Here is an 11,156-nt window from a genome sequence, read left to right on the forward strand (position 1 = left end):
ATGTGATCATACAGAATGGGGGGGAGGGGTCCCACATTCAGGACTGAGGAGTTCAAAGCTTACCAGATCTCTGATCTGTTGTCTTTCTGATAATAGACATGTATAGTAAAATGTTGATATCAGTGCAGTGTTTGTTTAAATTTAGATGTTAAAAAGAGTAAGACTCATTTTTTTTTATATGTGCTTTTTTTCTTCAGCTAATGAAGCTGCTTGGATGGACTCACTGTGCAACTTTCACTGCAAATTGGCTTCCTGTCATGTATCCACCTGATTATTGTGTATTCTAGAGAATCAACAATTGTAAAATTAAATTGATTTTATATGGGACAGGATAGGAAAAAAGAAGTTTGACTTTTTATCAAACGCATGTTTTCATTACTGAATGCTGATTATTAAATTGTGTGTATTTATCAGTAAAGGCACCTGGGTATGGCTTAATACCTGTTAACCTAACTCCTGTCATCAGGGAGTTTCCTTATTGTGCATCCCATTGCTGGCAATGGATGTGCCAGAACTGCCAACATCAAGGATTTGGAATTAGTTTGGAAAGAATTACTGCATGCATGTTATGTCCTGAATTGTTACTTTTAACTGCAAACCTGTAAAAGTTCTGTATTTTTTATGGTACACTGAATTTTAACATGTTTGATCTTAATTTCAATTGTATGAAGGCCTTAAAGCTACTTTAAGGGTAGCTAAAATCTTACTTAAGAGATGAAAATAATGGACACCTGTATTATTTGCAAGAGTTTACATTTAATGTTTTTAAGAAAAATTCAACCTCTCGAACTGTTGCAATGTTTCTCAGAATTGCTGATGCATAGGTACTCTTGTATATTTTCAAAACTCTTTATTTTGCATTGATTTCAGGCAAACTCAGAAATCCTGGTGAAGCTGAGTATCAGGATAGGCTGATACATGTATAAAAGTGCCAGATAGTTACATCTTGATCAGATATTGTAAAGCTATACATAAATGTTTATTAATGTTAAAAATATAAAACACAACAGAATAAATGTGCAGAGTTGAAGATCAAAACACCACCATGTTCACTCTGATACTTTAAAATTTTTATAATTAATAAAAATACTGAAGCTAAAAATTGTATTGGTTTCTGGATGAGTACCTAAATAAAACTTACTGAAAGAAAGCAGCTTACAAACAGCAGAGGTTCAGTGCAGGCCAGAAGATTAATGCTTTTTGTTAAAACAAATGTTCTTACTAACATTGTTCCTTCAGTGGAGGGGAGTTGGTCAGTTTGAACAGGTCATATATATCAACCAGAGACAAACTGCTATATCTTTTGCCTTGCTGGTTTTTTTTTTATACTTGCAATGCAAAACTTAGATGCAGCTGCAACTGTACAACCATAAATACACAGAAGCTGCAACCTAATCTTGGAAAGCATTCCAATCTGTGAGGTGCTGCCACTAGATCAAGATCAGTAATAGTTTTCTCTTTAATTCTTTCTTATTGTGGCTTTGAGCAGCTTGACATTTGATTCTGGAAATTCTGCTAGAATGGTTGTATTAAATATATTGCAAACTTTTTCCAAAAATTCATAATCTGTACTGAATCTGAATTTATTTGCCCATAGTAATACTGTTCCTGGCTTACAAAAGTGCACCATTGTTGCTAGCAGGGGGTCCAGAGCTCCATGATGGTATACAACATCAGTTGCCAGTATGAAATCATAATGGTAAGTTGATACAGGAAAGTCTTCATCGAGGCCTTCTCCCCATACCAGTTTTTTCACTTCAGGTTTGTGCATATTCAAGTGCTGTGTATTTCTTGAAATATTGTATGAGAGATTTTCAAGAACTTCAGGCAAATCAGTAGCTGTAACATGAGCTCCTAAAGAAAACATGAGTTTGTTTCAATTCACAGAATCACTAAGGTTGGAAGAGACCTTAAAGATTATCTGTCCAACCATGAACCTAGCACTACCACAATCGCCCTTACACCCTATTCCCAAGTCCCACGTCCAGATGCCTCTTGGATGCTTCCAGAGACAATGACTCCACCACCTCCCTGGTCAACTTATTCCAAGGGTGCCTAACCACCCTTTCTGTAAAATAAAAATTTTTCTAATATCAAATCTGAACTCCCCTGGCACAACTTAGGGCTATTTCCTCTCATCCTTTCACTTGAGACAGGGCAAAGTTCATAGATAAGTAGTTGGACATGTATGAGGCTTTATCTACGTAACTGGTCCATGCTCCCCCTCCCCAATAACTAGAGTAGTATTTTACAATAATTTTCATTTAAAAACAAAGCTAAACAGTGACAAATGTTGTTTCATTGCCTTAAAGTGACAATGGCAGAGCTAGATCATCGTTCACTAGAAATCCAAAAGGAAAACAAATTTACCAACCTAAGATACAGGCCACAATGGAAAGCAAGCCTGTTCCAGCACCAATTTCCAAAACTTTTTTGTCTTTGAGGTTGAATTGTTCTTGATTTGATTCCAGATATTGAGATAAAGCCAGTGCCTAAAATGGTTAACACATATCCATAAGATGGTAACAGCTAAGTTGCACAAAAATTCATTAGATGTTTTTATACAAGGATGTTGGTTTTTTTTTAGTAGAATAAGAAACACTGAAGAGTGTAACAAAAATGTAAGATGGGAAGATTGTGATGTATCCTGTTTTTTTATATAAAAGAAAGAAAAACAATTTATTTTTAGTTTTAAGTTTATGTGATATGAATTTACTACACACTTCTACATGAGTCCTCTGACAGCTCAAGACAGAATCACAGAATAAACTGAGTTGGAAGGGACCCACAAGGATAGGCAGTTTTAAGATGTGAACCATACAGACAAAACAGCAGAGTTTAACAATATGTAGGAATTAATGTTCTGATTTGTTATCATAAATGTTATGCTATACGACCAGTATCATAAAGTACATTTAGACTTCAGCAGAGATTTTTGAAAAAACTTTGTTTCAATTTTTTTAGCAAAGAAAATATTAAAAACTGGTTCTTTACAAACTTGACACTTGTTTATTGATAACAGTATAACCTTTGGAAAAAACAAAACAGCACTGTATGAAAATATTATCAGGCCTTTGTAAAGATTTTGTCAGTTAGTAGAATATAAGTGGGCTGTTTATTAACAACATAAACTGATGCCAAAGAAACTGTCTTCCCCCTTTTGCTTCTCTTCTGTAGAATTGTTTTACTGTTTTAACTCTTGTGCTTTTCATAATGCAACACTGTCTACCTGCTCTGGAAAAACTGACAGCTAATGAATCACCAGTCCAATTTGTGCAACCTCTCAATTTTCTTGGAGAGTTTTACCATCTGCATTCTGACACTTGATTAATGTGCGAATTGATGATCTGACATTTCAAAGTAAGATACTGTTTCACACACCCATATGCTCGCTCTCTATTGTTTTGAGATTGTCTGCCATTTTCTTGTGAGCTTTTTAAATAAATGTGAATCTGAAAAATTTTAAAATTCTAATTTTCTTGTCTTTATCAGTTGACCCTCTCTTCCCTCAAAGGCAGTTTTCTTAGTCTGTGTAAAATTCTGTTTTTAAGAGTAGGAGAAGTAGAGACTGAAGAACTGCTTACAAGTATGATTTTCTGCACTGTAAAGAACCTGTTCCAGCCTTTTCCTTAAAAGAGGCGTATTTAATCATTATAAAATCCTTTATTTATTTAATCTCTCACAGTTTCCTTTTTCAGCCTTCTTTTTGTACTGCTGGTTATTTACTTCCCAGCAGGGACTGATTGTAAGCATGGAGGAAGCTGAATATTTCTTCCTGAGTTCTCATTGTTTTTTGGTTTTTTTTTTCGATTCCTAAATCCAATGTACAAATGCTTTGGTGCCACAGTCCTTTTGACATGAACTAGCAAATGACCCTAAGGCAGAGCTTTCTGCTGAAAGACTTCATTCTGCATAGGGAAACTTCCATTGTCAGGAGTGTCATCTAAGAAAGCTTCCTTAATATTTGTGTGCTGTCCTGGTTTGCTCGTGTGTCACGTGAGCTTTCTGCATGTGGTCTCGTGTACTTACCCCCGGCCATACCACAGCTCCAAAGTGTTCTATGGACTCCTGAATGACAATCTGGTGGCCAGCGTACGTATAGTGCTCCTTATCAAAGTAGTGTGAGACTCTAGGAACCCAGTTCTGCAGTATTGTAAGAATTACTGGTGAGCCTGTGAGACAGGGGTTGAAATTTAATGGGTTTGTATGCAACTTGTTAAACAGTAAAAAGTATTTTACAACAACAGTATGTGGGCACATAGACTAGTAAAGTTCTCAGGACACTGGTTTTGAATCATAATTGTTAAAGTTGGGCAAGATCTGGAAGATCATCAAATCCAACCATTAATGTTACTATGTTAATCATTAAGCATGTCCCCAAATGCCTCATCTATAGATGTTTTGAACACTTCTGTGGGTGGTGATTCTACTACTTCCCTGAGCAACCTGTTCCAATGCCTGACCACCCCTTCAGTGAAGACTAGTTGCTGTCCAAAATCAGACAGTCTGAATAGGCAGGGAGTGGAAGGAACGACAGTAATTTCCTGCTATTTTGAGATAGAAATGAGCCTTTCAGGAAAAGCTACCAATTCAAATATAAAACTCTGCTGATAACAGCTAGAAGAAATACAGGACCAAGTTAGCTTGTATTTTGGTGTTTGTGCTTTAGATTTAATTTGTGAGACCATCAGCTCTAGAACAGCAGGCTGCTTTTTACATAAGGATTTAAGATTTACATCCTACATTGAAGAAAACCTAATCTTTTCCTAGTGGTTATTTTTTAAGCATCCTTCCACAGAAGAAAGGTTGTAATATGCTCTTTATGTTGGCATACACAATGTAGTTCAGCAAGTCAGTGCTACAGTTGTCCTGGTGTGTCTCATCATAGAAAGGAGCCTTGTGGGTGAGGTTTTTCAGATTTGTGCTGAGGCTGTTCCATCTGATCTTACTGAAAACCAGGACACAATTCTGAATTACTGAACTTTTATTGCAAGGGTATGCATAGAATTAACTGCAAGGGAAAACTTTGCTCTGGCTTGCAGGGATTTTAACTGATGCCTGCCTGGAGTCCTTAGTAGCTGTTGGAGCAGTTTAGCCTGTTGAAATCTGTAATACCATGATGTTCAACAGTGCCTGCCCAATCAATGCATATTATAACCATACCTCTTTTGTAAGAGATTGTAATTGAGAAATAATTCTTAGATGTCTAAGTAAAATTGAGACTTTTTAAAATATATTTCTTAATTATGCAGATAAAAGGGTATTTTTTGTAGATTTGATTTGATAGTATATGCAAGCATAAGGGGAAATAATGAGAGAAATTGGATATCAAAGGAAAAGTTACATAATGACATCTACTATTTGAAGACTGACAAAAATCAAAGGATGATATGCTAGCACACCATAGAAATTGCAGTATTTAAATTGGATTAAACCTGCATCAGATTCTGCATGCTCAGAGGTGCAAGTGCAGTTTTCAGAGTCATACTGCTCTTCATAGGTTTCTTCTTCCTCGGATTGGCAGTCCATTGTTCTTTGAATTTTGTTGGAGAATGGTGGCTGCTGTGCAGAAATCATGGCAAAAGAGCTGAAATGGAAGGGGAAAAATAATATTAGAAAATCTTGGAGGCACACTTTTCATATGAAATATGACTGGAAAAAAAAGGTAAGTAGTAATTTAGGTGGCCTTTGGTGGCCTTTTGGGGTGTTTTTCAGTGATAGATTGAAGGAACAGGATGAGATGTGACATCCCCACTCCACTGGGTGGTACAAGCTGTTTCTGGGAGTGTAGTAATGCTGTCAGAATTTTTATTCTCTCACCATTTTTATTGTTGTGTTTATTTTTTCATTTATGCAGAAGCTTAGCATTATGTCACTGAATTGATACCACTAGTCAGTATGAAAATTGAGCTACTCTTATAAGTTGAAGCAATAGCTAAGAAAGATAACTGTCTTTTAATATCTGAGTTTTTATATGTGTCATTTACTATTTTCAAAAAACTTGGGAATTAGGGATCCAGAGATAAAACTGTTTCATTTGCTGCAGTCAGTGCTCTTGATTTTGTCTCCTTCTCTTCCCTGTCTTTTCCTGCAGAACAGCTAACTCAATTACACTGAAATGCAGTGAACTGGAGAATATGCAGATGGCAGTCAGGAAATCATTGCAGTGAGAAGATTGAATCCATGAGGCTTTTTGGATAACTCTCTCTGTGAATCCCCAGTGTATAAGGCAGCACCCAATCTAAGAAGGAACTGATTGATATCAGCTGACATGAATAAAAGCAGGAACAGGACTTGACATAGATTTGCTTGGAGAGATGTATGCCAGTGAAATTCTTTGCTTGACGAGTTTTCTTCATATATGTATGTATATGCATATATCTATAAGTGTGTGGAAATTATAGATGAACATATAGATATAGATATAGATATAGATATAGATATAGATATAGATATAGATATAGATATAGATATAGATATAGATATAGATATAGATACAGACACATCTATATATAAAGACCAAAATGTTCATAATTCATGCTCTGGCCAGAGGCTGTACAAGTTCACCTTTCCCACATAACATGATGCCTGGAGTGAGCTGTGTTTTTATCCATGATAAAAACATTTATCCATTCTGCTCATTTTTGAGATTGCATATCTCTCCAGCCACAGGCACTGCAGACATGTTGTATCATTTGGGTTGTATCATATTGCAGGAGGCTGGTTTAGATACTCTCACTGGAAGGGGTAAATCTTTGGCAGTTGCCAGGATGTTTAGCAACACCTGCAGGTAGTTTTTTAAGGAGCAGTGTGACTGCTGACTTATGAGTGGTTTGATTTGCACATGATATTGACACTGTTGCAATTCTGCTGAAACCTGATATATTCCTTATTGCTGGTCTGTTTATTCATAAGGGCTGGATTTCTGTTCTAATTCCTCTGACACTGCATTTGCTCCATCTTGGCAGTGATTTTGTACTGGTACAGAAAAGAGTGCTTTCAATCTATTTCTGCACTTTTTTTTTTTTTTTTTTTTTTTTTTTTTTTTACCTTCAGAAGGCCTCCATCTGGCTAGTAGCAAGATCTGGCTTTCCCCCATGGTGTGAGATTTGAGATACAACGATGGTAGGTAAGAGACTGAAGTTAATGGTGCAGTCACTGCATTCCCTGACATGAGTGAGTGCATCCATGTTCACATTCCACATGTCACAGTGTTCCTCTTTCCAACAGCTAGGTGTTGGGTTTTTTTCATTTAATCAAAAGTAGGCTTTAGGATTTGAGCAATGTCTCCTTTTCATGCCTTAAGCTAGAATAAAATCTGCTCATGTTTTAATGCTTTAGGAAATCTCTGTGAAAAGTATTTTCAGACTTGTGCAATTCGGAAGGTACAGAATGAAAAGAGAAGAATCTGTCAGAACTGGTGACAGCTACAGCCAGAAAACTTTTGGTTTAAGACACAGTCTTCTGAACATTTTATGTTGAAATCTGCAGAGCACTACGTTCTCATATTTGGAGGTTTTAGGGTGAGTATTTGTTTTGGTGGAGTTTTTTGTAATGCTCTTGTAGCATGATTTGTGCTATTTAAGTGAGAAAGCCAATCCTGAAACTAAAAAGCAAGAGAAAACTTTACCTTGTCCAGTATTCTACTATGCATAAACCCAGAAGGCTTGTTTGATGAGTAAACTGTTATTTTGTCCGTTTGGGTGAAAGTGATCCTGTTGTATTTTTTTCCTTGCTTAAACAAGTCCTTACTACAACAGGCCAAAATTTCAGTTGGCTGTGGGTGGCAGTGAATTCCAGAAAATAGCTTGGAAACATGCTTAATAAGTACAAATTTGTTGATCAGGTATTAAGTACCTGCAGCAAATAAAATTGCATCTCTGATCCTGATATATATGTATACCCTATTGTCACACATTCAGACTGAGCTCTAACTCAATTAGAAATGTGATGTTACATTTTCAATTTAAAAATCGTTATGTTTTTCCTCACTTTGTCTTTTGAGTTCCCCTAAAATGGGAGTCTTAATATTTATGGGAGTGCTTAAATATTTATAAAGAAACTGTGCTGGTTTTAGTAAATCCATTAAAATTACCAGGGAGCCTAAAATCCACACCAGTGGTTACCCTGCTGCTGGTGTGGTCCTTAAGTCCATAAGTTGCCTGAGCTCCTAGGTGGTGATTTGGGGGGATAAACACTATGCACTCTATGTTTGTATGTTACCTGACACACTGGGCTCTAGTTTTTGGCTGGAGCTTCTGGATACTATAATAATATCTTGTAGAGGCATACCATTTGCTAAACAGAAAGAGGTTTATAAGTGTGTTTGTGTGTGTGTGTATATATATATATATATATATATATATATATATATATATATATATTCATGTTCATTCTACTGCCACAATTATTCAATGAAATATTTCATAGGAGTTAAAAGTAATTCTTTTTTTTAGCTGCCAACAACAGGACAGTTTTAGTCTTATAAATTCAAGAATTCAAGTATATTAGTGTCTTGGCCTTAATGATGCACAGCTTTATTTATAATTTTAAATGACAAATAGGTAGTGTTTGCATTATTGCATTATCTATGTGCAATACGCTCAAGTTACTGCTGTGCTCCTAGAATTACAAAAATTACCATTTCTCACTGTCTTGAAATTTTTCTGACCTATATTTTACTAAAAAATTATATATCTCTAAAAGAATTTTGCAAGCAAAATCTGATTCACAAAACTATATCTATTTGACAATATTACATAAAATCAACAAGGTAGCACTTAGGGGCAAATTGTAAGAAAGATGATGATAAACCTTAAGGTGACAGTTTATCCCCCTATATGAAAAAACTTTGTGCCTCTTACACTGCTGAAATCGATTGCTTGGAAAGAGCTTTTAATATCCAGTTACGTGGCCAGAAAAAGTAGGTTAGTGAGCAGTGCTGTGTCACTAGGTGTTCAGCTGCAAACACAACTCTGCTGAAATGTGCTTCATCTCAGCACAGATTTGCTCAGTGTAGTCTGTGTAGCTGGAATACTTGGGCAACAGCCAATTTCATTTGCTCACATGGAAAATGCAGTTGCAGTCTGTTCTTTGCAAGATGAGGCTTAAACCATACTTGTACCATACATTAACATCTGTTTCCTAGAGCTCATGCAGTTTTCTCATATTACCACACATTAAATTAAAAAAAAAAAAAAAAAAAAAACCAAACACACCAACAATACAAATGCTAGGAAATAAAGGAAATGTCAATGTTAGGAACATCACTATAGTAAATCCATGTGATATTTGAATCTGCAAGGTGAACACACCCAAACACCACAAGCTAGCAGTGACCGTCACTCTGCACGAAACAGGGAGCAGGATTCTGTTGGATCACAGAGCTGACCTGAAATACAAGAATTCAGACAAAGGTATTCCTGTTGTTAGTTAGCAGGGAACACAAAGGCATGCCAGACGAGGTTAGCTGGGCAGCTGTGCGGGTACCTGATGTGACAGAGGGCATGGGAAGGTTCCTGTGGGTGGATGCACACTCCAGAGGTTTTTTATACAGGCGTGCACCTGAAAAGAATAACTGTCCCCTCCAGCCAGTCAGATTGCAGGTTATTTAGAGTAACATTACCAAGCAGCGCTCAAAGAACTTACCGTGTTACACTTAAGTCTTTCACATGTGCAGTACAAAATCAAAACTCTCCCAGACTTTGAAGTCCCAAGTGTACAAACCTTTCTCGGCTCCTCCAGACTCTTGTTCTGTGTTTGCAGAGGTTTTGCGGTTTTGCTGTTCCCTGTGTTCGCCTTGTGTCAGCGGAGCTGAGCCAAGCAAGCGACTTACTGTGGGCAAACTAGCGCATAAATAATGAGTGTGGCAACTTGGCAGCAGCCCAAAGGCAGGGAGAAGTTCATGAAGCTCCCACTCCCAGGAAAAGGTCAGGTCTTCCTTGCCCTGCTGAGCAAGGGGAAGCTCTGGGTGCACTCCTGCCCTGAGTCACAGACAGTACGGGAAGTGTCAGTCGTAAGGAAAAAAGAACTTCCTCATCATCTTCACTGCAGGTCGTAACCATAGGAAATATTGTATCCGCTGAAAGAGGAAGAAAAACAAATTAAAATAATGAAAATCCCACTTTTATCAGAAGATCTTCCGGCTGATTATTTTAAAACAGGCAGATGTCATAGATGTTGTTGAAGACGAACCAGATGGGTATTCCTTATACCTTTCAAGAATTTAAGAGGTTTATATGCATCTATTCCTTTGCTGCCCTTCTTCCCTCCCTTCTTTGCAAAGATTATGCCAAAAGAAATTCAATCCCATTAAAGGACAGAAAAATTTTAAAAGCTACTTCAAAAGTCATAAACTAGAAAATAACCCCTGGCTAATTAATGAATGGACAAAGGCTGGTAAAAAAAAAATGGAGAAGACAGAGGAAATGTGGATTTTTAACTCAATTTATAGGCATTTTCATTTTGGGGTGAAAAGCTTTTGAATTTAGGTAATTCTCTCCCAAAGAGTGGCAAAGTTAAAAAAATGAGTGTTCTGTGTCACAGCAGCTGTTCCATGTGCAGGCTGTTGTGTGTCTCTGGGAGTCACACCAAGGATAGGAAACACTTGGCTCAACATTCAAATGCTCACCAGCTTCTTTTGTCTGAAATTTGATAGTTAAAAAATACTTTTGAATTTATATCGGGAACCAGTATTAAGATATTAACTGTATTAAGTTGATATTGTAAACTTTGCATTCCAGAGACCTGTCTGACTTTACAAGTAGTGCAAGTGAGTGGTCCTGAGGTAGGTGAGTAGCTGTTACTGAAAATGAAGATAGGCTGCTGCTGGAATGACTGCCATGGCTTTTTGTAAGATGTGGTCCTTTTAGCAGGCATGTTCTTGCTGTCATATTTATTATATTTGTTACCAGGGGGGCTGAATGCAGCTCAGACTGGTGCTGCTGTCAGAGCTCTGTCCTAAACTTTGGAATGGGATTGATGCTGGACATAAACAGTTTATTTATTAAATGAAATCAGAGGAATTGGCTAATTCTGTAATGTGTCTCTTGTAGCAAGGGTAGAAACTGAAAGGACAGTGTTGCTGCTTATTTATGAATTATGCAGGCATGGCCTAATTTCTTGTTTATAACTCATTGAGGAATCAACAGTGATAC

General features: G+C 36.9%; 2 protein-coding genes across 4 annotated transcripts in view; one reads left to right on the plus strand and one right to left on the minus strand.

The window, feature by feature from the left end:
• Window positions 1-3,474, plus strand: part of TPP2 (tripeptidyl peptidase 2) — a 52,630-nt gene extending 49,156 nt beyond the window's left edge. For both annotated transcript variants that reach the window (XM_056487497.1, XM_056487494.1), the window contains one exon: window positions 198-3,474. In XM_056487497.1, coding sequence (XP_056343472.1) covers window positions 198-287 — 90 coding nt within the window. In that variant the 3' untranslated portion in view covers window positions 288-3,474. The remainder of the gene's footprint in view (window positions 1-197) is intronic.
• On the minus strand, window positions 1,460-9,744 carry METTL21C (methyltransferase 21C, AARS1 lysine). 2 transcript variants are annotated; one of them, XM_056487519.1, is made up of 6 exons: window positions 9,727-9,744; window positions 9,315-9,391; window positions 5,436-5,587; window positions 4,030-4,172; window positions 2,375-2,492; window positions 1,460-1,854 (listed from the first exon to the last, which is right to left on the minus strand). In XM_056487519.1, the coding sequence occupies exons 3-6, from the start codon at window positions 5,575-5,577 to the stop codon at window positions 1,460-1,462; spliced, it is 798 nt and encodes a 265-aa protein (XP_056343494.1). In that variant the 5' UTR covers window positions 5,578-5,587; window positions 9,315-9,391; window positions 9,727-9,744. The 2 variants fall into 2 exon arrangements, with proteins under 2 accessions (XP_056343494.1, XP_056343486.1); XM_056487511.1 differs by lacking the exon at window positions 9,727-9,744 and adding an exon at window positions 9,490-9,511.
• Window positions 9,745-11,156: the final 1,412 nt, after the last annotated feature.

The sequence above is a fragment of the Oenanthe melanoleuca genome, chromosome 1, assembly GCF_029582105.1.
Source record: "Oenanthe melanoleuca isolate GR-GAL-2019-014 chromosome 1, OMel1.0, whole genome shotgun sequence".
NCBI classification, from domain to species: domain Eukaryota; kingdom Metazoa; phylum Chordata; class Aves; order Passeriformes; family Muscicapidae; genus Oenanthe; species Oenanthe melanoleuca.